This window comes from Podarcis bocagei, assembly GCF_964188305.1.
Source record: "Podarcis bocagei genome assembly, chromosome: 3".
Classification (NCBI taxonomy): domain Eukaryota; kingdom Metazoa; phylum Chordata; class Lepidosauria; order Squamata; family Lacertidae; genus Podarcis; species Podarcis bocagei.
Genome location: NC_138127.1, coordinates 38180819 through 38208439, shown reverse-complemented (window position 1 = coordinate 38208439; position 27621 = coordinate 38180819). Strand labels below are relative to the sequence as shown.

Here is a 27621-nt window from a genome sequence, read left to right as displayed (position 1 = left end):
GTGTTATTATTATTCATTTAATTTCTATTGCTGGCATCCATCTGTCTCGAGAAACAATGGAGTGCACCTCCAGGGATGAATTGAAACCACGATACCACTTTATATTTTTATGGGGCAATAATTTCAAAGTGTTCTACAACACACTGAAACATCAAATACAGCAATACAGAAGAAAACATTAATGAAGAAATTCAATTGTATACATTCAAAGCAGCATAATAAACAGGAAACTAAAATACTTTAAAATACTATCTTAAAGATTTCAAAATAAAACATTGCAAGCAAGGTCAACAACAGAATGCTCATTTAACACAGCAAAGTTAACAAAATAAATAAATATCTTAAACATTCCAAAAGAAAATATTACTAAAGGAAGTCAGATATAAAATGCACATTTAAAACAGCATAATTAACAAGAGAATAAAATATTATGAACATAGAATATATCTGCTGCTGTTGCTGCCAATCCTGCCAATGGTGGTTCATGGTGGACAGCGGCTGGGGAAGCTCAGGCTTGATGACTTAGGTCTGCCCGAAGTCGTAGCCAAGTAGTATGCAAATATGTATTATATTAGCCAAAACTGTGTGTTATACCAGTGCTACTCAAAGTAGTGGTCCACAGGCCGGTACCAGTCAGTGAGCCATCAGCTACTGATTCCCAGGAACTCCACCACAGTCACATAGGGTGGGATGCTTCAGGGACCAAATGCAGTCCCAGTCCCTGGCACACTGGGAAGGGGGGCAGAACTGTCAGTCCACCACATCAGATAGCTTGAGAGGCACTGTATTTGACAAATTTCATATAAACATGCATTGATTTGGAGAAATTTGCTCTAAAATGCAGGTGAATTTGCATAAAGTAAGAATTTTCATTTTAAAAAATCAAACCGATTGGGAAATGTGGACTAATGAAGACTGAAAAAAATGAGAAACCACGAGAAACTAAAATTGGCAGTTTCTCCCAGCTCTCAGGGCAGCAGGTCCAAATGCTCTTGTCTTGGGGCGTGGGCCTTTGGCAGTTGCTCAGCCATGAAGGCATGCAACATTTCAACGGGGAAATTATTTTAGCCTCAGCCTGGCACAGTTAGCTGCACATGAGGATTAGGAAATTATGAATGCACTGTCAGAGGAGGATGTGGTCGAATGATCTCAGAGAGAGTGAAGATATTTGCAATGGAACTATAGAGATGGAGAGCATAATTGTACAATGATTTTGTTCTATTTATGTCTCCCCAATTCCTCAAAGACAGTTTGCTGCATGGGGAGGGGGAACCACAGTGTATGTTCAAACATAAAATATGTGGCAGTATTTCTTTAACATTCACTTGACCTTCTAAACCCCTGGACGCCCTGTACTATACAAGCATAAACATTTATACAGGGTGTATATAAAACCTCCGCCTGTATGAATCTTCTTGGAGAATAAAACTTGCAAATAGTTAAAGTGAACAAATTTTCTTTTGTTGGAACCAGTTATGATAGAGTGATCGCTCAAGAACAAAACACAAAAATAATTTGTTTAAAACATAATGAAATATTCTATCCAAGTCCAAGGAGAAAATTAGGCACTTCTTGCTTGCAAACTTTGTAGTCAGCTAGTCCAAAAATTTCTCTCATCCATCATTGTGTTGGGTGCTTCCAAGTTGCTTCTGGGTTTTGCCGCCACTTCGTGCATGCGCAGAAGCGCTCTGCACACTTCGCACGTGCGCAGAAGCACTCTATTGTGCTGAGCACGTGCGCAGAAGCGATAACTCTGGATACGGACTGTTCGGGGTAAGTACAGACCCTCCAGGACAAATTACGTTCATATCCAGAGGGTCCACTGTGCTTCATGTGAGGGCAGGATAACTTGGGCCTTTAAATCTAGGGGGCCTCGCCAGCCTGCCTGCTCCCCAGTGCCGCAGTCTGCCCTCTCCCAAAATTGTAAACCCAAGACTTCATGCAAGGGCAGGGCAACTCAGGCTCAGCAACTATGAGACTTGGGGCTAGCCAGTGGGGCCCAATTTGAAGCAGTGGGGCACAGCTTGATTTTTTTTCTTTTGTAGGGCCCCAGTTCACAGCCAAAGTCTGCAAAATCTCATAGATATAAATAAAATCCATCTAGATTGCCCTGGTGTGGGGGCCCCCTTAGGAGCAGCCCGCAGGGCCCAATGTGGCCCAATTGTTCCAATTGCCTTAAGGTCAGCCCTGATGAGTCTGTGCAGGGGTTGGACTGACAAGCCCTGCACCTTCTAGGTCCCTGGTGTCACTATTCAGGGTACAGACTCAAGGACTTGTAATGGAAATAGGGGGGGGCACTTATTGGAAATCAGTTTTGTCACCTCCCCGCCAAACCCCGGGGACGATGAGCCCAGCCACCTTTTATTCACAGTCACATAAGCACTACACTACAGCATGGCCATAAAGCTGTATGTTCAACCGCTGAAATACACATCCAATATGTAGCAATGGAGATTTATGTTACTGCTTTATGAATGAACACTGTGTTTTATTAATGTATTCTGTATTTTTGGAATTACCTAAGAGCTACCAATAGGGAGCTCTAGAATCTGACAGCTAACCAATTGGGTACTACCAAACAGCGACCCCTATTGCTGAAAGCAGGTAACCAGCAGAAAATGCTTCAGCTCAGCCTTTGTACTGTTTATTGAACACCACCTGCTGTGTTGCCTGCAGGGTGGCAACAGAAAGCAAACTAAAAATGCTTTTGCAGTTCATCAGAACTATCCAGCAATATCAAGTTATAGGAAAACTGGTGCTATGAACAGTAACCCTAGTTGGTTAATTGATTTGGTAACTTCCATGCACATGACATGTGATGCTAATCATTTCCCCCAAGAGTTAAATGATATCTAATCAAAGGCAGCCACAGTTGCAAATGGCAACAAAATATCTGTAAAAGGAAGAGAAGCAGGTTTGCTCAAGTGTGTTGCAGGTAGAAATACTGTTTGTAATTAAGTGAGAGCAGTAGTTTACTTGCTCGAATTAATAAGAAACTATAACTATAATTTATATAACTATTATTATTATTATTATTATTATTATTATTATTATTATTATTATTTATTATTTCCCCAGCTACTCTGTTGCTTCCATTTTCCCCATGAGACATAACCATAGAGTTCTGCATCTTATAAATGATTTCCCACCCATCTTTCAGTTTTTGTAACACAACAGATGCACTACATCACTGTCCACACTTCCTTTTCCCTTACCGTTTCATGATCATAACTTTGAGAACTCTTGCCAATGCGCAGATGTGCCTTCCCCCCCCCCCCCAGTAAAAAAAACTCATAGAGTTGGAAGGGAGCCCTGAGGATTATCTAGTTCAATCCCCTATGTAATGCAGGAATACGCAGCTGTCCCATATGGAGATCAAATCATCATCATCATCCTGGGGATGTTCATCAGACTCAAGATAAACAAAAACAAGCCATGTTTTCAGGGCATTGCAGGGAGAGAATAAGCCTTAGGGGTGAAAGAAAGAGAAAACCTAGCTTGGTATTCATAGCATAAACCAGACTGGCCAAATGCCAAAAGTTCACAGTGCAAAGGATTAGAGATGTCAAGGCGAAAACACTGTCATATGGGAAAGGGCAATCAAACAAAGCATCCAAAAGAAGATCAGAAAGAAATAAAAAAGTAGAACATGCGCTCATGTTTGTTTATTTGCTTGCTTCTTGAGAACTCCAAATATTGCAGGGGGGGCAGTATTTATTTCATCCAGCTGGATCATTCTACGTCATTAATCCTAGCATCTCCCACAGCAGCCGGACCAAATGGTGAAAGTAATACAATCTTGTATGAAAGAACAAGGATAGCAGAAGAAGGAAGTAAGAAGAGAAAATGTTATTTCCCAAGAGTGTTGGCCTAAGCTGTTGGACACATTCCACCCCTAGTTAACTCAAGGACATCCCAAGCGCTCCAAAAAGTTGCAGCGTATTCCAAGCCCCTGAGCAAGAATGCTCTTGTCTGGAAAATGGACCTTTGCAGTAATGTTTGGGCCTTTTTCTTTCCCACCTTCCTGAAACATTTCCCCATGGTGCTATATAGTGCTAAAGGGTCCAAGCATTAATTTGCTCTAGCTGTTATCTAGTTATTTGGTAGCCATTTCATGGACAATCTAAGCTATGAGGAAACATCAGACGCACTAATATAGTTCTACGTATATGGAAGATGCCAAACTGCATGTTACAGGAATCACACCCTAACAACAATAATTTCTTAGCCATAATATCTGGATAAGTCTTCCTGGTTCAGAAGCACTATATTTCTGAAAACCAGTTGCCTGGAATAAAGAGAGGGTGGCCATCACCTCTATGCCTGCTTGTGACCTTCCAGATGCATCTGGTGAGTACAAAAAAAAAGTTGGGCTAGATAAACTATGACGTATCCAGGAAACTGTTCGTAGTCTTGTCTTGTCTATCTGAAATGTATCCAAATTCAAATGCACTGGGGGCAGGGCATGTGGGGAACACCGCTGGAGTGATCCCCACCCACTGGAGCTAAGCGGGGGCCACGCTGTGCTGCTTGCCTGGCCGCACAGTGGGGAACCCTACCAGCCAACGCTGCCCTGCTTTAAGGGGTACACTCATGGCACCCTGTGAGCCCAGTGCTGCTTTGAGATACTTGCAAAAGTGGTGAAGAGCTGGCAGGGCACATGCCTGTTGTGTCCTTCTCACTCAGAGGGCAGCTTCAGAAGGATGCAACAGCTCACGACACCCTGCCAACCTTGAGGACTGGCAGGGCATTGTGAGGAATGTGCCCCCCCAAAAAAATCTGGGACCAGGTTGAAGGCCCCCCAGCCCTGACCACAGTACACCTCCTGGAACGGGAAGTCCCATTGCCTGAGCCGACCGCATTCCTAGTGTACATACCCCACTTTGCACTATGTTAGATTCCAATCAAAGTTTCAATTTCTATGTTTTTATCTTGGTTATAAGTGAGCTAGAAACTGCCCTGTATAAGGTAACTAACAATGGAATAAGAATTCAGGATGTGCCACTTTTAAGCTGCCCTGAGTTCCTTTTGGATGTAGGAGGAAGGTGGGAGTAAAAAATACAATAAATTAAATAAACAGTAGCCACTGAATTTGCTAGGGCCTGATTTGACATACAATACAACTAGTAGATAAGTCCAAGGTAATAACTGGCAAAGTTCTTTGCTTCGGAAGCTAAGAAGAGCTTGAACAGAGAACAGCATCATACACAAACTCGCCATTCTCTGTGTGACTTGACTCTGCAGTCTCCTTTTCCTCACAATGCTTCCCAGAGGTATTAATTACTGTTACTGTGGATCATGTGAACTGGAAACCGACAAAAATCATCCACCCACCCAATCTGGCAATAGAAGTCTGAAAAATGCCTGATTGTTGCTTCGCTGCCAGTTCTCAGCAACCTCTTTCCTAGCACTCAGAAACAGCCCTTGTCTTGTCGAACTTCCTCTCTGTTCCTCATATAGGGCTGCCTACTGATAGACATCTTACAGGGAACATTTTTATTATTGTGTCCCCTTTCGTTCTTCTCACTTTGTAACATGACCTTCCATGTTTTAAGATCTTATAAGGCTACAAATATATAGTTGGCCAGGCAAGGAACTATCAAATGCAATCTTTGCTCCACTTTCCCTAAGTTTTTTTCTTGTTCCAATATTTTTCTAAGCACTTTTCTTTTTCTAAAGATAGTGCTCTAATAGCTTTTATGTTTTGCCCTCTTGAAATAGATCTTGCTTCTTAAAAGCAGTATTAAATGAAGCTCTTAGTGGGCATGTGCTTGATGGCTGCAATAGAGACTTGCCTTTCAACCCTTCCTATCTTTTTCCCCAGACACATGCTGTGATCAAGGAAACCAAGAAGAAAATGGGTATCTCATGCCACTGTTTGCAGGATCCACATGTAGAATGGCTCTGCAAATGGCTGGCAGACTGAAAGAGAATTCGAGGAGCAGCGTATGGCCAGTTTCTTACTTCTTCTTCTTCTTCTTCTTCTTATTATTATTATTATTATTATTATCATTATTGCATTTATATCCAACCTTTCCTCCAAGAGCTCAAGATGGCATACATGGTTCTCCCGCTTTCCCTTTCATCCACACAACACCCCTGTGAGGTATGTTAGGCTGAGAGACAGTGAGTGGCCCAAGGTCAACCCACAAGATTTGACTCCTGGTGTCCCAGGTCCTGGAAGGGAAGAAGAGATGGGATGAAATTGTGAGAGAGGTTTGAAGGAGACATGGAGAATGGAAAAGGGCATATGTGATATGCCCTGTCCTGCCTAGATATGCTAAGGCTTGAACCTGGGACCTTCTGCATGCAAATCAGGTGTTCTATCACTGGCTACACAAGTGCAACCAAACAAGGCTATAAGACCCTCCCGAATAGGCGGTTCCCAGGGAAGGTGCTCTCCGTTTCCACACAAGGCAAGAAGGGCTTCAGAATGTGTCACAAAACACAAGGGAGCTTATAATAGCTTTCAAAACATCAAAAGACATACCAGCAATATGAAGACAACAATGTGTATGCATTGATTGAAAAATGAGTCTGTAGAAGGCAGTGAATGCACTTTATGGCATGTGTCGAGAACATGTTGCAGAAGGCACTCGCAATAAAACACCAATCTGGAGGAAAACACACACACACACACACTTCATGTCCAAGACATTCCACAGCCTGAAGCAGAGCTCATTGCCTTTCACATTCCACCTGTGGAAGCTAACTGGACTAGTGATTGAATTTTTGTTCAGCTATGGCAAAGAGGTAACGTATTATACTCAAGGGCAGCAGGTTAGTGTAAGGGGCACAGGGCAGGCTATGTGGTAGTCACAGCTCTAACCTCCAACTTGCTCACCAACAACCAGCATCCGCCACCTGAGGCAAGTACATCATTCTGAGGTAGAGTGGGCCAGGCCAGGACATTTGCCTCCTGTGCCATGGATGCAGTGCACCCTCTCCACCACACGGGGCACACCCGTGTTGATGGTGGAGTGCGCCCAAAGCAGCAAAGGCAGTGGCAGGGGCAGAGCAGCACACCTGCTCAGATATGCCACCTGAGGTGACCACCTCACCTCGCATCATGGGTGGCAGGTGGCCCTGAACTCATCCAAACCAGTTTCTTTTGAAACTGGATATCCACACAAACATTCAGAAACTGAAAATCAGAATGAAAACTCTCTTCCTTCTAATTCAGATCACAGTCCAGACTGTGTTAAGAGTGGCCACCTGACTAGTGTTTTGCCAGCCCGCCAGTTTTTCCATTGTCTGGGGTAGTTCTCAGCACAGGGTGGTGAAATGGCCAGAAAACCTGGTCAGTGTAAGCATTTCCCTTTCCCTTTCCCTCTTTGCCTTACAGATTAGTGGTGTGACAGCAGCGGAGAAAAAGACCACCCAGAGTCCAGGCATTCCCTCTCCCTTTTCAAGGAAATATGAAGCTGCCTTATACGGAGTCAGGCCATTGGTCTATCTAGCTCACTATTGTCAGCACTGGCTGATAGCAGCTCTTCAAGGTTTCAGGTAGCCCTTCCTGGAGATCCTTACAACCCCCCTCCAACCAGCCTTCGGCCTTGGAAGGGTTAGAATTGCTCTATAAACCAACATTAAAATAATTCAAAGCCTTAATGTCAAAATTCAAGGTAGCAGCTAACCATATGTTTATGTTATTTTTGTTGAAATTAAATATTAAGTTTTTAAAGAGCATGTAAAGCAGTAGTGTCATGAACTGGCAGGACAAGGAAGAAGAGGATTCCAGCAAGGGGTGTAGCTGGGAGTGGGACACACTGGGGGTGGGGAAGGAGAGGTTGGTGGCAGGGGTGGTGGAAGATGATGAGGGGATTGGGGGTTAATGCACAGGAACCAGAGCAGCAGGACCCATCACCAGAGCCAGATGAGCCCCTTTCCCCATGAACACAGTGGGCTCTGGGGCATAGGGAAAAGTGAGAGGGGTGCTCTAGGAGGCTGAGGCAGGCAAGGGCCCACAGTCCAAACCCTAGCTGGGAGTAGCTTGCGATTCCTCTGCTGGAGGAGGCTTGGAACATGTGAGAGTCACATGACTCATCAAGCGCAGGTGCTGCAATCAGCATGCAGAGTATAAAAAGGTGGCGCTGTGGGTTAAACCACAGAGCCTAGGACTTGCCAGTCAGAAGGTCGGCGGTTCGAATCCCCACGACGGGGTGAGCTCCCGTTGCTTGGTCCCTGCTCCTGCCAACCTAGCAGTTCGAAAGCACGTCAAAGTGCAAGTAGATAAATAGGTAGCGTGCCAGCGGGAAGGTAAACGGCGTTTCCGTGCGCTGCTCTGGTTCGCCAGAAGCGGCTTAGTCATGCTGGCCACATGACCCGGAAGCTCCCTCGGCCAATAAAACGAGATGAGCGCCGCAACCCCAGAGTCAGCCACGACTGGACCCAATGGTCAGGGGTCCCTTTACCTTTACCTTAGAGCTAAGGAGCTGTGTCTGCTCAGCTGCTCATGTTGATGGACCTCAGTTTGGATGCTCCAGGGTCTGTGTGGGACTGTGCTTCAGTTTGGACATGTGGATTAATCCCAGACTGGGGACTTGACATATTGACTTGCTGCCAGGTAGGCCAGGAGTTCAGGACAAGTAGCCAGGTAAGACAACAATGTACTAGCCAAGTTAAAAGGTGGATTAAATCATTTTCACCTGGAGATGGCATTTCACAACTGGCATAGAGAAGTTCCAATCCACATTCCCCTTTTGCCTAGTCTCAGTAGATGTGGGTAAAGGACCTTGGGCAGTTTCCTATGGCAGTAGGTGATTCTCAAGTTACCCTTATTCCAAGCTGTTTTCTAGGTCAACATCAGCACTTGTCACTGAACCTGGAAACAGGGCGCCACTTAACCTGTTACAGAACTGACAAGACCTATAGCTACTGCATTTTGAATCGCCTGAAATTTCTGATAAATTTTCAAGGGCAGCCCCATGTGCAGCACACTGCAGTAGTCAAGCATGGCTGTTATTTGAGGCATGGGTGACAATGGTCACTTACAGGGTTGTTGGAAGGGCAAAATCCCAGGGTTGTCTGGGCAAAATCCTATCTCTCCCCGAAACATCTTTGCATGATAGCATTACACCTATAGGCAGTATTTTTACAGTGCTGCTTGGTCAGAGAGTGGGAGAGGACACCTGATCTACAGCACTAAACTGATTAAGGGAGGGGAGAAAGGCTTTGGGGAGAATCAGAAGGGAGAAAAAGATCCAGGTAGGAACTGGAATGCTTAAAGGAAAAGGTGACAACCCTGCTTAAGAGCCTTGGAAACATTAGTCCACATGCTGATGTCAAGAGACTTTACCGGGTCCATTCCAACCAGTATAGTTGGCAGGCGTCTATACACTAAGAGCCTTGTTTCAGGGACCTCACAAAGCATCTCTTGAAGAGGAAAACAAGTTGGTCTTTGTAAATAAAAGTTCATGCATTTGCGTAATGAAGTCCCTTTCCAAAACAGTGCTGAATGATACTCTTTTTCTTTTTCTTTTTGCGAGCAGACATGATGATGAGGAGTGGGGCTGAGGAGAATTAGGACGGCTAATTAACTGTGTTCAGCTGCACATTTTCCCGCAAAGTATGGTCTTGCGATTCTCGTGAACCTGATCCTTTGGTCAAAAGAAAAGGCGCTTCAACTCCTCCCAACATTTAGAATGCCTAGAATCTCTTCTGCCTGTTGAGACTGCAAACATATTATTTTTTAATTCACGTTTTCTGTGACTGAAAGTGCTTTAAAACATTACAAGAGACCATCTGAATCGGGAAACTTCTTATTAATTAAATCCTGATTGTGGAGCTTGGCAGTAGGAAGAGAGGAAGCAGTCTGACTGGGGTGTGGGGGGGGGCAAAGTTTGAGTGGGTGGCGAGGAAGGTGGAAAAGGAGTGATGATAATAACAACTTGAAGGAAGCCAGAGCTTTGAATGCAGCCTCAGTCTGTATCCTGACAGAGTGAAGATAAGGTGGCAGCACAGCTCATGGTGCTTTCCTGGAATACAATCCGCATTTTGACACTCTCTGTTTAAGCACTGCCCATCTGTATGTTATTCAGCTGGAGCCTCTAGGGAGACAGAGGAGCTACAGGCACGGAAAGGCAGCGAGCGAAAGCAAAGGCACTCCTTTTAATAAGGATCTGCTGAAGAGCTGCCTTAGAAGTGCCACCTCTGGAAGCTGGAAGTTAAAACAACTGAGGCGCCACTAAACCAAAGGGGGTGCGATTAAAGCAGGAGCAGAAATCAGTGCTCGGAAGCTGCAGAATCACTGCTGGATGTGAGGAGAGGAGATGGCTTTGATCTTGGCCTGGCCCCTGGTTTCTCCTCTATTCTTCTGCCTGGGATATCTCTCCCTCAGCTCTGCCTCAACGGAGGGCAACATTTTTCATGCTGACATTGAAGGCAGCTCAGCGGTCGGCAGCCAAGAAGACACCCTTATCAGAGGGCAGCAACAATCTGTATCTTTTCGAAGTTGGCCACATTTTGCTGAGGTAGAGTAACTCTTCTGTCTGTTGACCTTTCTCCTTCTTTGTACTGTTTCCAGCACTCCCCCTCCCCTAACCCCTTTGTGTTTTTATAGTGTCTCCATTTGGCTCAAGCGAATGTAATCCACTGGGTGTTTTGAAGTGGGAGTGTGGAGTTTTCAGGATTTTAAGGCATTTCAAGGGAAACTCTAAAATATGCCCTCCCCACCCCCCGTCCAAAATGTACATGTCACGCTGCCTTCTTTGAATAGGCTGTTGTATTATAAAGTCATGTTCAGTTGCTTGGATTTCATGCAAGAGCAGTAGAACGAGTCTGTCCCCCCAAAGCAGAGTTTCAGGTGGATAGATTTATCAGTGCACATTTTAAAAACCTGCTTTTTAATGCCTTTGGGTATCCAGAAAGGAGGAGCTTTATGGGGGTGGGCAGCATGTGACAGGAGGGGGGCACTCTCAAACACAGTGTGTACAAAGTCTGGGGTGTATTTCAGTGCTTTTGACTGTGCTGATGGGCATGTGTCAATCCCATTCATTTCAGTGTGAAATCATTGATCTATGTCTGTCCGGGCCCATCTATCCTGAAAGTCCCTCTCATGTCTAATTTTGTAGTGTAGGAAAGGTGTATGTTTTTCTGGATTCTCAGCTCACTTCTCTTCAAATCAGTACTGCTTAAGAAGTCCTTGCATGATAGGAAGCTGGTTGCCAACCTATCAGAAATGCTGTGGCAGTGGATTTTATTGTTTCGCCAGGGGTTGGACTAAATAACCTTTTGAACCCCTTTCAATTCTATGTTTATGTGATCACCACATCCGGCAATCTCTTGGGGACATAGGAGCTCTGGTTATGCACACTTTTACTTCTACGAGTAAAAGTGTACACTGTATATGCACAAAGTGATACATGTTCACTGTTGCATGTACTCGGTGTGAATTAGGAGCCCTGAATGTATGGGAGTCCTGTACGCACAGACCAATATTTGTATTGGGGTCTATGATTTTAAATAAACATGTGACTTGTAGGAGCATCCCCATGAGATGAAAGCCTAATGAGGGAAATGGCCACAAATCCTGTTGGTTTCAGCGGGATGTGTATTAGGGTGCCATACAGGATCCTATAGTTCCTGAAAGAAATCTATATGAAAAAGTATGTGCAGCTAAAACTGTTTGTTGACTTGTAAGTAGCTACCACAGAATTCCATGGGGTTTCCTTCTAAGTTAGCAATGGAAAACAAGCAGCGGAGGAAACACCTGCAGAAATGAAATGAAAAGAGAAGCTTAAAACGCTTTTGACTTTGCCAGAAAGAATGGCAATACTTTAGTGATATTTAAAAACAAAAAATAGAAAATGTTGAAGGTGCTCTTACTCTCATGTTTGGGTACACACATACACACTTAAAGGATTATCTAATGTGTCCATGCGGACCTTCCAGCGCATCAATGTGGTTAGAGAAGTGCTGTGCATGGGCACCAGGAAGACATATTAGGCTGGCAAACATGGGAAACAGGGCCTTGTCAGTGATGGCACTTACAGAACTCCCTCAGGAAATGGGATCAGCTCTGTCCCCATTGTCATTTGTGTTACTTTTTCAGATTGCTTTTAATTGGCAGCGCAGATTAGGTTGCTATTTGTTTCTTAGTAGCCCTATCTTTAATCTTTGTGCAGGAATGGAATGGAATGGAATGGAATTGTTATGATTGCTATGATTTTACTGTTTTTTATTTGTTTTAATTGTGTATATGTTTTAAACTAGTTTTTATCAAGTTTTTGTATGGGAAAGTACGTATTATACAAGGTAGATAGCAAATCCATGCACCAACACAACAGATATTGTTGGCATAATGGTGGGTGGGAACCCACCCCCCAGACATCCCTCACAAAAAAATATATATACTCTGGATGGTATAGGGACCTTCCAGAGCAGAATTTTGGTAGAGGTGTGCAGTGGTGGAGAGAGGGACAAGAGGTCTAGTCAGCTGCTGTTGGAAGCCACCTATATCAGCTCCCCAAAAGGGTGCTATCTCGATTCTTTTGGACTCCAACTCCCATCAGCACCCAATCAGCATGGTCAGTGGTCAAGGGTGATGGCAGGTATAGCCCATCTAGAAACACCCTATAATGCCCTATATAATAAATGCATCATTTGTTTTCTTGAAATCTTAGATAGTTGGAACTCATTGGTTTGGTAGCAGCTGAACAGAACTATGTTGAAAAAACAAGAATTACAAACAAGAGAGCAGCATCACATGAGGTTATGGAATGGGAGTAAGTACCTCCTGTGGAGGTGACTCAATGTAGCAGGCAAATTAAGCCACATAAGGTCATGGGAAAGGAAGGAGTGTGTATCTTGGTGCCAGATCTTGAAAATGAGCAGAGATTAACACAGCAATGTGAATATCACAGTAATGACATGTTCCCGTTACTAGCACTACTACACATAACACTACTGATTAATGAATAGCAGTCTTGGTTGAAGCTCAACATTTTTGGTATTTAATTCATATACAGCATTTTTTGCCTTTCCTCCAAGGAGCTTCAGCATGCATGGTTCTTCTGAGGTAGGTTAGGCTGTGAGATGGCGACTGGGCCAAGGTCACCCAATGAGCATCATGCCTGAGTGGGAATTTGAACCTGGCTCTTGCTGCTCCTAATCCAGCACTCTGACCACTATGCCACACTGGCACATATAGCTGAATCAAGATTCAACTAAGGGTGAATTTATTAAAAGCAAAACTGTCATTCTATTATTCCATCAGGATTTCCTTCCAGTGTGTTCTGATATGTTGATCTCAATAAATATGCCTGTCAATCAAAACCACTCAAAGCTTACCATTTTGGGGTGCGTGGTAAGATATGGTTAACTATAAAGTAGCCCTGTTCAGGTGCTGGTGTTCTCTCAGAGTTCCAGCTCATGGCAACAGCCTGTGTCCAGGCTTCCCTCTCTTCAGACCTTCTGCCAGTCCTTGGACAAGCTCAGGTAGGGGCCAGCACAGGGTGCAGTGCCAAGGGCAAAGTTAGCACCTATGACACTGCTATGGCTCTCCATGCAATTTGAATCATGTGGGCACTGACTTCAGGATCAGGCTGGAGTTGATAAGGCTAGCCTTAGTCATTTGTAACTTGGAGTAAGGAGTTAGGGATGTAAGGAGAGAGCGATTTCCATCCCACCTTGTGTTTGTTGCAATCAGCACTGTTTCTTTTCCTCTGCAGTTTGGCTTCCACTAAAACCTATGTAATTCATCTCACGGGCTGCTATAGCAAAAACTAGCATAATTAATTATGTAAGTAATTTAAGTGCATTTCAAAGGAAGGACAACATTTTTTAAAAAACTCCAAAAATGATGTACAGTGGTACCTCGGGTTACAGACGCTTCAGGTTACAGACTCCGCTAACCCAGAAATAGTACCTCGGGTTCAGAACTTTGCTTCAGGATGAGAACAGAAATCGTGGGGCAGCAGCAGCAGGAGGCCCCATTAGCTAAAGTGGTACCTCAGGTTAAGAATAGTTTCAGGTTAAGAACGGACCTCCAGAACAAATTAAGTTCTTAACGCAAGGTGCCACTGTAATTATTTACATAATGTTAGTGTACTAAAAAACCGAAACCTGCTCATATTCACTTTTATGATCTCTGTTCCTGACCAGACAAGCATGCAAACTGTGACAATTTCTGTTCACATTTCAGTTTCTAATGGAATTGTCTGAGATTCCCTAGGAATGAGCATGAATACAGTCCATAATGTGGTGGGGAAATTGCCTGTTCAGAAGCTTGTTGAAATTAATAGTTAAGAAATAGGATCACCACCTGCTGCTTGGTGAATAAAGTATTTGATTTAAGATCAAAATGTACTTTGTAACCTGGGTGGGACATAAATGCTAGCTTGGAGCAGAGAGTGGTCACAACCCAACCAAAATTCAAGGGGGGAACTAAACATGTGCTTTAACCTTTCCCGTAATCAGTGGATTAAGGAAGTAGTGGAAAGAGCATGAGATCACCCATCTCAGCCCACACAAAACAAATGATAGCTGAGTGCAATCTGGGATTTCTAGCTCCACATTTTATATTGGGCTAGGTTTTACAAAACACATTTATTTTTTCCTTTAAGGGACATGGTTAGAACCATGCAGACACATCTTCTGTACATTCTTTAACTAGATTGGAATTTACAGTGAGGAAACAGAGTAATTTTTCCAGTGCAGCTTAGGAAAGATATCCTCATGCTGACCAGTTGTGTACCACATGTAGGTGGCCCCATGGAATGTAGGCAAACTGCTACCAAGCAGCAGACAAGATACCTGCTAGTCATTATAGCTCAGTGGCAATTAACCATGTAGTAGGAAGGACCAATCTGAGTAGTGCAGCTATTGTCCCACCTCATGCATTGCACCATCTTGAATAGAGCACTGCATGCTTTTGCAGCTTTGGATGGGTCACAAATTGTCTGGTGAGGCCTGTTATTGGCTGAATTCCTGAACAATGAAAGAGAGGGGACTTCCCCACCCCTGTTAAATGACTGATCCTTCTGAGAGATAGACCACAGAAAACCTCCCTTCCTTTGTATCAAGAGATGCCATGACATCAATTGATAGATTGGGGATCTCTGTTCATATGGTGAGACACCAAGCCATTGCAACATCTATCTAGGCCAGGGGCAGCCTTTGCTCATCCAGCCAACAACTGGACTCCTATGGACAGTATGAGGACTTCCTGGTCACAGCTGAGCTTTCCTGGGCAACACAGATTTACTGAGCTTTGGTGTGTTATTGTATCCTATGATTGTTATCTAGTCATAACTTCTGGCTTGCTTCTTGCTCCTGCTCTGGACTCTTCCTGATGGATGCTTCCTGTGTTGGTAGCATCTCTGCAGGGTTTCAGACATGACATCCCCAACCTGAGATGCTAGAGATTGAACCCTGGACCTTCTGCATGCAAATAAGATGTTCTACCACTGAGCTATGGACTTTTTGTCCATATTTGTCAGGCATGATGCCTTGAGGAAGCATCCATGCAAGTTTCATGAAACATTCAGGAGAAATACCCAAATTACCATACTAGAATAGAAGAGGTAAAAAATGAGTATAAATAAAATAAAAGTAGAACAAAACAAAGGCATCTAAACTGAAAGAAGTGTAGCTTTAAAAACAAAACTATTTTTCCTTTGCACATCCCTGCACAAAAATGACTAGCTGTACTCAGCCAAGCCATTCAGGCTCAGGATTGCCCTGTATATGAAAGTATATGAAACAAGTCATTTTATGAGCTTTATTTTTATATATATATTTTTCACTCAGAAATCCTTCTTGATTTATTTCTTAGTCCAAATATTGACTTGGGTTGGCCTCTCTCTCCTAAACAGACATAGTCTGTTAGTCATGCTCAGCAGTGCCAGTTTTTATAAAGGGTGGTTTCATGAGAACCACATAAGCAATTCATAGAATGTTCCGAGGTGGACTACAGTTTCTGAAAAACCACTAGGAAAATATGGCACTATATAGTGAAGAAAAGCATATTGAATACATACATAGGCAATTATAGCATGTCAGATGAATGCCGCACAGAAATTTTCCTACAAATGATTTGGTCATAGACTGTCCATGATGAAAACATATTTCATTTGAAATATCTAGTGTGGAATTATAAACAAAATATACACCTTTATTAGCTAGAAAGGGTTGTTCTTTGATTCTGGTGAAAATATAATATGAGCCTGTTTGAGACAAGAAAAGCTGCAGAGAAGAGAAAGATTAAGGAGAACAACCATTAATGTACATCTGTTTCTCTTTTCCCAATGTGATAGTTATTAGTTAAAGGTAAATAATGGGGGGAAATGCAAGAGAGGCAGAGAGTGGTGGATGAGGCCTTCAAGGACATTTAAGCTGTGTCCCACGCCCACAAAGATAGCTCCCCAGCTGTCTGGGAGCATGAAGGTCTCAGGAAAAGAGTGTCGCCTTGAGGAAGAATGAAGCATTCCCTTAGAAGGGCCCATTCCTTGAGGGACTCCTCTTGTGCTGAGGAAACTTCTCTGGAGGCTTGGAGATTGGGTGATTCAACCATTAGGAACATAAATAGTTGGGTGTGCTGTGGGCATGCGGATGGCAGGGTGAATTGCCTGACTGGTGCAAAGGTTGTGGGTGTTGCCCTTTGCTTATATAACATGGAAGAGTTATCTGAGGAGGAGTCAGTGGTTTGTTTGTCACCAGTGACATGGGGAAATGTAGTTGTTGAGATGCTGGAAGCCAAATTTAGTTTGCTAGGTTGGAGACTGAGAGCTGAGACCTCCAATGTAGCTTTCCCTAAAATGCTACTGGTTCCACATGGCAGGTTGGCTAGACGGACTCAGGTTTGTAGTCAGTGTGGATGAGGTATTGGGAGGAGGGGTGTGCATTTGTTAGGCACTGAGAAACATTCTGGGGCAAGCTGGGCCTGTATAAAAGGAACAGGCACCACTTGAATCAGGATGGAACCAGACTGTTGGCATGTAAAATCATAAAGGTGTCAGAGCATATTTTAAAGCGTTTGAAGGGGAAAGGGAGCCGAGAAGAGCTGAGAAGGCTCCAGTTCAGAATGAATCTCCCCACCTGGGATGAAGATGTTAAAGTAGGTGAAAATTTAAATGGAGGTGGCAGGCAACTAGGTGTTGTGAGTGTAGGGGCACAGGACAGCAATTCAGAGGGGCCAAAGCACTTCAGAACAAAATGCAAGTACCAAAGACACTTGAAGAAAGAGACTGCATGCAAGCATTTATATTCTAATTCTAGAAGCTTCTGAGCCCAGGTGGGTGAACTGGAACGGAAGCTTGGTCTTGGAGGATGGTATTGATATTTTGGGTATAACAGTAACCTGGTGGAATGGAGAGAACCAGTAGGACATGGTTGTCTCTGGAAATAAGCTCTATAGGAAGGTCAGAGAAGGACATCACAAAGGTGGTGTTGCTCTGTCTGTCACAGAGAGCATTAAGTAGTAAACAGCTCGATAAACATGTCAACCCAGTGAATAGTATTTTAGGGATAGTTAGAAAATGAATTGAAGATACAACGGCCAACATCAAAATGCTATTATACAACTCAGTGGTGCTGAGCTAGATGGGTCATTGGCTCTTATGTTCTTAGCTGGCTCAGATTCAGCTAACCCGGTGCGCTAGAAGAAGCCGGTGCAAGGGCTTCTACCTGCCCAATGGGGCTTTCCCCGGTCTCCCCCCCCCCCCAAGAATGCCAAGTGCTCGGGGGAAGAGAGAGGAGGTTGTTCCATGTAGCAAGCAGGGATGCTTGCGCCGATCAGAAGAGCACAGTGCTGAATTCCTCCACCTGAGGCCAAAGTAGTCAGGGATTGAGAGCAAGGTGGGAGGCAGGTAGCTTAAAAGCCCACAGATTGTTACAGGTCTTTAATTATATTAAATATGTCATTTATTGAAAGTACCTACCTGCCTTTTTACATTTCCTTCTTTTATTTCACATCAAAGCTGCTCAAAATCTAATAAACTTGCATGTTTAATTAAATGCAAACCACCCAACTGTCATTTTCTATCTAGTGTGCCCTGTGAACTGATATGAGGAAAAATAATCTGTAGTGCACAACATCTGAAGCCATGAGATAAAATGACATATGTTTACACCTTATATTAATTTTTTTAGCAAGGAAAAGCCCCACCCCAATGCATATAAATAACAACAGAATGACAGATTATCAACAGTGTCAAACCTTGTAGGGCACATTGCTATGGATGGCATTTTTTATGATAGCAAGCTTTGAAATTAAACAAATTATGAGGCTAGAAATAATTTATACCCTAGAAATCTTGCAAACAGCAAGCATGTTTTTTTCCCCTTTGTAGGAAAGAATCCCTTTTAAGTTAAGGCTTTGTCTATCTCACTGTATATGGAAAATATGAGTGTGCACTTTTATAGAGAATGCCTAACTGCGAAGTGTTTATACTGGAATCAACCCCATCTCTAAATCACTCTCTGTTGCTGAATGGTATTTTGTTTTGCATTTAACTAGGAGAGGAGCAGCCATGTGGAAGCTTCAGCAGCAGAAGAAAACTAGATTTTACCACAGCAATAGATGATCTGATTTAAAAGCTACCCCCACCTTATATACACACAGAGAGACTTATGCTTTTTCCTCAACTGCTGTTCAGCTGCATTCAAGTGCTGTGACACACTTTATGATCAGGAAACAGACTTTGCTCGTAGTACAAATGATAAGCTCATGCTTAATTGATTTGAACAAAGGCAACTTTTTGCCCATTCCCAAGCAGGAAAATTTCCACTGCAGCTTTTATAGAAACCTTGTTGTCATGACCAGGCCTGGCACCCATAGTCAGCCAAGCTGGGCATAGGTTGAAGGCCCCAGGGGATCAGAAGGGCTCCTCACCAACCTGACCAAGGAATGTTGACTCTCACCATCCTTCTCACTGAGCCACAGCATGGGTCTTTTGACGTTGGTAGTGCTGCTTTTGAATGGGAGCAAAATTTTATTTTCCTCTGTGGTTGCTTAATATAACTAAAATGTTGGACACTGCATTTTGGATAAATTAAGATGGTGGGTAGCCACCACTGATGGGAACCAACTTTGGCTCACATTCAAAAGCTTTACTGCCCACCTACCCACTGTGCTGAAATGCCATCTGGGGTGGGACAGCAGGGAGGGCAGTTTGAGTGGTGGTGTTGTTACTGCTTTGGCAGCAACAAAGAAAGTATTATGGCTACATGCATACCCTCCAACATTTCTCCGATGAAAATAGGGACGTCCCATTCCATAATGATAATTTTAGTATTTACACCCCACACATCTTACTGGGTTGCACCAGCCACTCTGGGCAGCATAAAAACATAATAAAACATTAAACATTTTTTTTAAAAAAAAAACAAAAACATTCCCTATGAAGGATTGCCTTCAGACAGCTCGGGGGTCAGATAACTCCCTACCCTCCAACATTTCTCCAATAAAAATAGGTAAAGGTAAAGGTACCCCTGCCCGTACAGGCCAGTCGTGTCCGACTCTAGGGTTGTGCACCCATCTCACTTAAGAGGCCAGGGGCCAGCGCTGTCCGGAGACACTTCCGGGTCACGTGGCCAGCGTGACGAAGCTGCTCTGGCGAGCCGGCACCAGCGCAGCACACGGAAACGCTGTTTACCTTCCCACTATAAAGCGGTACCTATTTATCTACTTGCAATTAGGGGTGCTTTCGAAGTGCTAGGTGGGCAGGAGCTGGGACCGAAAGACGGGAGCTCACCCCGCCGTGGGGATTCGAACCGCCGACCATGCGATCAGCAAGCCCTAGGCACTGAGGATTTACCCACAGCGCCATCCAATAGAATGGATGTCCAATAGGGACATCCAATAGAAAAGTGGGACATTCTGGTATCAAATTAGAATGACCGCTCCCCGCTTAAAACGGGGGGCGACCTTTGCGTGGACGCGCGCAGCCCTGGATCTGGAGCGGCCCCATCAGCATAGGCTTGGCTTTGCCTTCCCTCAGGTGGGATACCTGGAGGTCTCCGCCTACCTCAGTCAGTTGTCCAATCCCACCTGGGGGAAGCGTTGCCAAGGAGACCAGGCCAGGTAGGGGAGGGATTACCTGCCCACACAATAGAGGGAGGATCTTACCTGGGAATCCTCACTTGGCTCCAGAGCTTCTCCCACCCTACCCACCCTCAGTTAATGTCTTATTTGCAGGTTAACTTTTCTTCACAGGTTTTGCAGGTTAACTTTTCTTCACAGGTATGCGGGCGCTGCTACGTTAAGGTCGCTGTTAAAGGGCCGGAAAGGAATTTCCCTGCATTGGCAGGTTTCGCCTTTCCGGTAGCAAAACGTCACAACTTTGGCGGTATCAGGCCTTGGGCGGAATCCTTTAGTCCATCTTCCTCTTTGCAGGGGCGATACCAGGGTTCCCCGTTAAAGGGGTTTCTGAAGGGAGGCTTTGACCGTACGCCGAAAGGTCGTCATTGCTCTCCCCTGCAGCGGCGGCATAACGGGGGCGGCTATCTCTGCTTGAACATATGTTCTCCAGAGCCGGCCCATCCCCCACAAGCACACTGGATAACCCTGCTGCTCCCTAGGTCCCCGGCTGGGGACTGGGGAGGGAGAACGCCCAATGCCTGAGCCAAGGTCTACCCACATTTGAAATTTAATAAAGTTGTGGCCAATTTAATCCCATAGCACATTGTCTTGAGTCGTTATTCCACATGACGGGGGGGGGACCGCTCGAAATCTGGGGACTCCGCCTGTCCACGCAAACCAGCATGGCTTCTCTAAATCAGAGACATACCTGGAAAATAGGGACACTTGGAGGGTCTGTACATGTGTGGATGTTGGAGTGCGGTGGGCCCATTGGCAGCATTGTGCCTAAAGTTGGGCATCAGCTCTACTCATGTGGATAGACTGAACATGTCAGGGAAGGAGCACGGTTGTGGTGACAGACCTTGCTCCTGTCCTTAACATGTTCCCCAGTTCTTTTCAACAGAGCCTATGAACATAAAAGCTCTGTGCACCATTGAGAATCCAGGTTTTTCTGTATGTATAGAAAACCCAAAGAGCTACCTGTTTAGGTATTAGATGATTCATTATTAATTTTAATAATGGAGATTTGTTTGACTTATGTGAGTGTTTGGTTATTTCCCTTCTTCATTGTAATTGTAATGAAGTTCATATAGAGTAGATAATCGGGGCAGCATTCTCCCAACCCCAAGGGCTACCAGTTGCACAATGGGGCTTCCCTCCTCTCTTCTTCCTGAGCGCCTTCACACCCCTTGGGGGATTGTGAGTACCCCCAGAACAGTACATAGGGTGAGGGTTTTGTTCAGTCTCACAAGCTGATAAGCTTGCACAGGTGGAATGTTCAGTATAGTGTGGTGTTGATTTCCACCCTATGATTATTTGGAATGTCCTGAAGTTCTAAGATATGCCTTTTATATTCCAGTAAAATAGGTCTGATAAAGTAGATTAATGAATGCCATTTCACTGGACTGGCTAAGAGTTTGCCTATCCAGTGATTCAGTATTCATGGTTACTAATGTATATTATAATTAATTATGTTCTATACTAAACTATATGATACTATATGGTGTGTTTTATTTATTGTTTTTGACTACGGTGGTTATATTTGTAACTGTGTAATTTGTTTCATGCTGTAAGCCACCTTGAGCATGGTTTTAGCTATGGAAAGGTGACATACAAATAAAATTATGTATGTATGTATGTTTATTGTATCAGTATTCCATAGCACATATTTAAATTAAATTATGTGCATTATCATCTAACAAGTTCGCTCCTCTTAGACCATTAATCCAGATTCTAAAATTACTTGCTTGAACCACTGGGTGTGTTTAATCATTCCACATAGCACATTGCACACTGCAGCTGTGAAACAGTAGTAATTTTCATCACCATCAATATACATATTGTGGGACTGTGTTTATTCAGAAAGTAGTGGCTTACTAACATTTGACTTTTCAGAACTGAATCCAATGCAGTAAACTGGTTAGTGAGGAAAAGGGGAAGGGTCTCTAGACAAAAGATATTAGGCACCGGCTGTTCATAATAATAATAAAACACTTTCCAAAGGAAAACTTAGGGCCTCTCTGATGATGAGCCAAGTACAAACAATGTCATTGCGTCAGAAGCAATGAGGTTAGAAATTTGAAATGACATCCAAGCTCTTTTCATCAACAAGCAAAACATTCAATTTAGACAGGGCTGAAAGGTAACCTATAAATAACAAATGTGAATTGCCTGAAATAGAATGGTGAGAAAGTGAAGACTGGAGTTTAATGCTTCACCACCCTGAGCTATGGGGCCTTCCTCTACCTAACAGACCATAACAACAAACAAGCCTCATCACTGCCATGGATGGTTGGGTTACAAGACGTTGCTTTATGGGTCTGTTTTGGGGGCCTGTTCCTTTGCAGTAATTTCCCCATAACCACCTTTCTTTTGCAGTCTTCAAAGTCAATGTGAACATGATTCCTCAGAGCAGAACTTATTCATTTACCTCAGTGGTTGTGTAAAGTATCTCGGGAGAAATACCATTTAACAAACTTCCACAACCACAGCAGAAGTGAACTGGTTATTATTTAAAAGGCATGAGTTCTTGTGCACATACCAAGAAAATTATGCTAGAAGAATACCATATAAGCAGGAATAATAATCAGTTCTCCTTCTTCCTTGTATGGACTTGTGTATGACTAAAGTAGGCATGGTTTGAGAATATTTTTATTCCACAACTTTCAGTATTATATATGACTTTTGTTCTTGATTATCTTTTCTTATTTTCTTTGGTTAACTGGGCTATGGCAGTGAGATAATGTAGCTTGTCTTGTAGTGCCCAAGGCAGACTACACAGGAACTGTTCAGGGAGCACCAAATAAGGCAAACCCCCATTTATAAGGGCATTGGGGCCCTGGTGTATCAGGCCAATGGCCCATCTAGTCCTGTATCCTGGTCTCACAGTGGCCAACTGGATGCTTATGGGAAGCCCAGAGGCAGAACTTGAGCAAAATAGCACTCTCCTCACCTGTGACTGGTAAAACATAGCTGTCATGAACGTGTCCTGTCCACCATTGAGCAACATATATATCAAGACAATGTTAGAGTTAGATCAGGAATGTGAAACCAGCATATAATGGGTATACAGAATGAATTATAGTTGTACATAAAAGGAAAAACCTGATAGAATCATCATTATGAAATGTAAAGTGTAATGGTTGGAGATGCTATTGTGAAAAAATGAAGGAATGCTTTGAAGATTGACGAACAGAATATAGAAGTGCTGGCAGATGTTCATCCAGATGTTTTGAGGAGGAGGAGAGCTATGTGTCCTAGGGAAGAATGTATTTGATACAGATGGATCATCCCCCTTAGGTTCCATGTATTTATGATAAAGAACGGGTTGCTGTACATAATATCAATGAGGAACGACCACTTTCAAAAACAAATAAGCAACAGCATGCAGAAAATAAGTAGTTAAAAGAAGTTAAGATCAGGCTGAGACTGTGCCTTCAGTTTGGCAGTCCCTGCCCTGTAGAACTCCCTGCCAGTTAAGGCTTGGCAGAAATCATTCCTCCCTTCTTTTCAACATCTCCTAAAAACTGAGTTACTCAGATGGGCCTTTGCAATGTAAATACCAACCAGTACAAATTGTTTACTAATCTTTTTGCTAATATTTTTATTTCTCTTCTTGTTGTAATTTTTTAAGCAGTATACTGCCTGACTATATTGTTTTGAAAGTGCACTCTATAAGTATTTTTATAAATTAATATGTGTAGAACGTATGGTTAAAAAGAAAGAAAGAATAGAGGAGCAACAGAGGTCTTGAAATTTAAGCCACAAGATGAAGAAATATCAGAACAGTTGGGAGTAGTTATTATAGCTCTTGTTGTTTTGCAAACTGTTTCCCATCAATCTCCTGAAGAACTGAGTCTTTGTGTTTGTGTTTGCAAAACTTCACTTCTGGACTCAGTGTACTGGTTGGAATTTGAGACAGCTGCTACTTTGGTCAAGATGTGATGGTATTTTGAAATGGTGCAGCATCCATGAGAATAACAAGAAAGGCACACAACACAAACAATTCATATCCTATAAGAGATGCTAAGAAATCTCCATTTTTTTCTTTTGTACAAATGGCATTTGATGCTGTCCAGAGCATGAACTTTGTGGTTAGTTAGTCCTTTCTAACCAATAGTTTGGGGTCAATGCCACACCAAGATAACTCTGGAACTTTCATTTAATTTGGCACATTGAGGATTATATGATGACCTCACAACCACCATCTTCCCAGCGGTGAGAGAAACCCCAAAATGAAATGAACAGGAATGATGGTATGGTGGGGTGGGGGTATGAAGCCACCCTCCCAACAGTAGCATCTGTATTGCTTACTGAGACATTGCAGCAACATTGAGGCTCAGTGGGCACACTGATAGATGCTCCAATCTGGTTCTCCCACCAGTGGGCACCCACATAGGCCTGTCCTCCCCCTGCTCTCCTCCCACACACACACATACTGTGCCAGTTGTTCCTCATAATAAGGACAAGTTCCAGTCCATTGACTTAAATCTGGCCATGTAATTAAACCTTCAGAGCATCCTCCATGAAGTGGAAGATCTAGAGACCAGTAGAAAAAAAGATTCATTGTCTATGTGGACAATCATTTTCAGGTCACTGAGATGTCAAAAAAACTTCAGTACAGCAAATGTGTCAATGGTTATATGAAAAATCTGACTGAAGTCATCATGGGTAGTACTAAGACTGATATATTACTGCATGTCCCTGGTGGTAAAGTAATGCAGCCAGTTCCTTCCAGATCCCTAATACTGCAGTTGCCTCATAAGTATGCTCTACTAAGTATTGTAGTTAGTGAGCTTCTTTATTACTGTAGTGACCTTCTTGTGCTGTTACATGCATTTCTTTTCTTGCATGTATTTTTAACTTTCAAAATGAAATTTCATGGTGAAAATTGGTGGTTACCAAAGTTTGGTGTGGCAAAACTGCCCAAATCATGTATGCTGTAGTTTAAGAACTGATATGTGTCCTCCAGAAAGAAAGAAAGAAAGAAAGAAAGAAAGAAAGAAAGAAAGAAAGAAAGAAAGAAAAGGTTATCTGTATTTCCTCAGTGGAAGGTGCCAAAGCCTCAAATGTGGTATTTCTGGAATATTGTAGCAATGAAGAACTTCAAGAAGAAACTCCATAAAAGCAAGGTATCATAAGGCTGCTAACATGTTACACTGAACACAGGTGCAAGTGTCTCCACAGATGTACATTTAAAGAGTGTACAGCTCTTCACTCCCTGATTGTGAAGAACTGTACAAGTGTACAAGTAAACTATCTATGTACACAAATTGTGCACTCATTGAATGTGATGTGTGTATATATCTATATCTCTATATATCACTTTAGTCATCTCGCAGTGATGTGCCAGTAACCTGTTTGATATACAGTGGTACATCGGGTTACATGCGCTTCAGGTTATATACGCTTCAGGTTACAGACTCCGCTAACCCAGAAATATTACCTCGAGTTAAGAACTTTGCTTCAGGATGAGAACAGAAATCGTGCAGCGGTGGCACAGTGACAGCAGGAGGCCCCATTAGCTAAAGTGGTGCTTCAGGTTAAGAACAGTTTCAGGTTAAGAACAGACCTCCAGAACGAATTAAGTTCTTAACCCAAGGTACCACTGTACTTTGTTAAGCACTGCTGATGTTGTAGTTTAAAGATGAGACATGTTCTTTGTGGCTGCAAATCTCATTTCCGGGCATGGAAGTTCAAGCAGAATGAATGAATGAATGAATTTCACAAAAGTTATTCCACAATTAAAGTCAAACAGTCCCATAAGCCTTATGTTGATGGGATTAGTTGTCTAGTTTAGACCAGGTGTTGTGGTTTGGAATGAAGAACAGAAAATCATGTTTAAGAAGTGAAGCCCCTTTGTATATCATGGCAAAAGCAGAAATCGAGAAACAGAACACCAGAAGCATCTTGAGGAAAAAGGTAGACAATGTGTCAGGAAATGTTTTGCTCCCCACATTTTAGAACCCTGATTTTCCATGGATACAAACAGTTCCCTGCTTCCACATGTTGAAAGGTAACACAAATTGAGCAGAGGGGATACAGAGCTAGCATGCTCATCCCCACTGACCAATAACAGCAACAACTGAAGAGGCTTTAAATTGTTACCGTTATCTGGTTACCATTTAATTGCTGCTGGAACTGGGCTAGGCTGTGGGTGTGGGTGTAATTTGTTAATTCCAGTATTGTTCACAGAATGGGCTTTATTCCAGCCTCCAAATCTGGATATAACTAGTACATCCCTTGTACTGCACACTCCACTGTCTCTCAAGACAGATGGATGCCAACAAAAATGTACTGTGAAGGCACAACCTTCTTACATGTGCTGCTGTATTATTATCATTTTAAATATGATGTATCAATAAATTGTTGCTGGCACGGGGAGCCACACAAGGGTGCTCCTCTGCTGCTTTAACATGAGGTGGACATAATGGGTGGGGACAGCCTGAGCTGAGAATTGAGTTTAGAACTGCTTGCACTGACCTTACCATAAAGTGAGCATTTTATCACTTATTATACAATGCAATGTAAGAGAGACGATGTTCAAAATCTTTTTCACAGAACAAAAGGGGATGGGAGGAATTTTTTCCCCCTTGCCTTTGGGAAGGAAATGTGCTTGGCTTATGATTTGTTTGAAAGAACCAAAAGAAAAAGTATCTTAATAAGCTAGTCATGTTGCCATAAAAGTAGATATGCAGAGGAAAAAGCTTTTCTTTCCATTACACAGAGTCTTCCTTTTCCAACAAAATAGAAAGCAGCTGCTATGTCTTATTCCTTTGAATCCATTTAGTCATTTAGAGTTCTGAGCTTTAATTGACTCAAAATGGAGAGAATTTCTTCTGGGGCGGAATTAGAATATAGAAACTTTGTGGTGCATTCATATGGGGTTTTCCAATGATAGCAAAGTTTCCCTCTGTGAAGTGCTTGATCTCGCCCCACCAACTGCAAGACGTTTGTGTGCATGTGGATAAGGATTACGTGCCATTGGCTCTATGGTGGTCATGTTCATTCTTCACCAATGTGGTGCTGTCCAGGTGCTGTTAAACTATGACTCCTGTCATCCCTGGCTGTTGGTCATGCTGGCTGGGCCTGGTGGGATTTGGATTTGAACAAGATCTGGACATTGTCTACCCCTGCACTAATGACTTATCTGAAAATGATATTTTGTTCCGTTCCATCATTGTACCAACAGGTAACTGAAGCAAATACCCTGAGCCTGTTTTTCATTTTACTAACCTATTTATTACATGGGTTAAATGCTTACAAAGAGCTCAGAGTAGCTTTCATAAGGTCCTCAGGCAGCTTTCCAAGCTAGATTTCATTAGTTTCAACAGTAGAACTGGATGAGATGCATTCCAATTTTTAAAAGCAATTTCTAACAGCAATTTAATAGCATAAGAACATAAGGAAAGCCCTGCTGGATCAGGCAAAAGTCCCATCTAGTCCAGTATCCTGTTCTCACAGTGGCCAACCAGATGTTCCTAGGAAGCAGGAGCTGTTGTACAGTAGTGCTGTCTCTACTTACAGTTCCCAGAAGCTGGTATTCAGTGGAAATTAAATTACTAGAATTAAAGAAGGTTCTATAACCATAGTCAGCCACC

The 27621-nt window shown here is 43.1% G+C and overlaps 1 protein-coding gene and 1 long non-coding RNA gene across 2 annotated transcripts in view; one reads left to right on the top strand and one right to left on the bottom strand.

Annotated features, from left to right (window-relative positions):
* The window catches only part of LOC308583086, a 194254-nt gene that overhangs the window by 98564 nt on the left and 68069 nt on the right, over window positions 1-27621 (bottom strand). The gene's annotated exons all lie outside the window — the stretch shown is intronic.
* The window catches only part of LAMA4 (laminin subunit alpha 4), an 83468-nt gene continuing 65437 nt past the window's right edge, over window positions 9591-27621 (top strand). Inside the window, exon 1 of the mRNA XM_081186692.1 lies at window positions 9591-10472. Coding sequence (XP_081042818.1) covers window positions 10272-10472 — 201 coding nt within the window. The 5' untranslated portion in view covers window positions 9591-10271. The remainder of the gene's footprint in view (window positions 10473-27621) is intronic.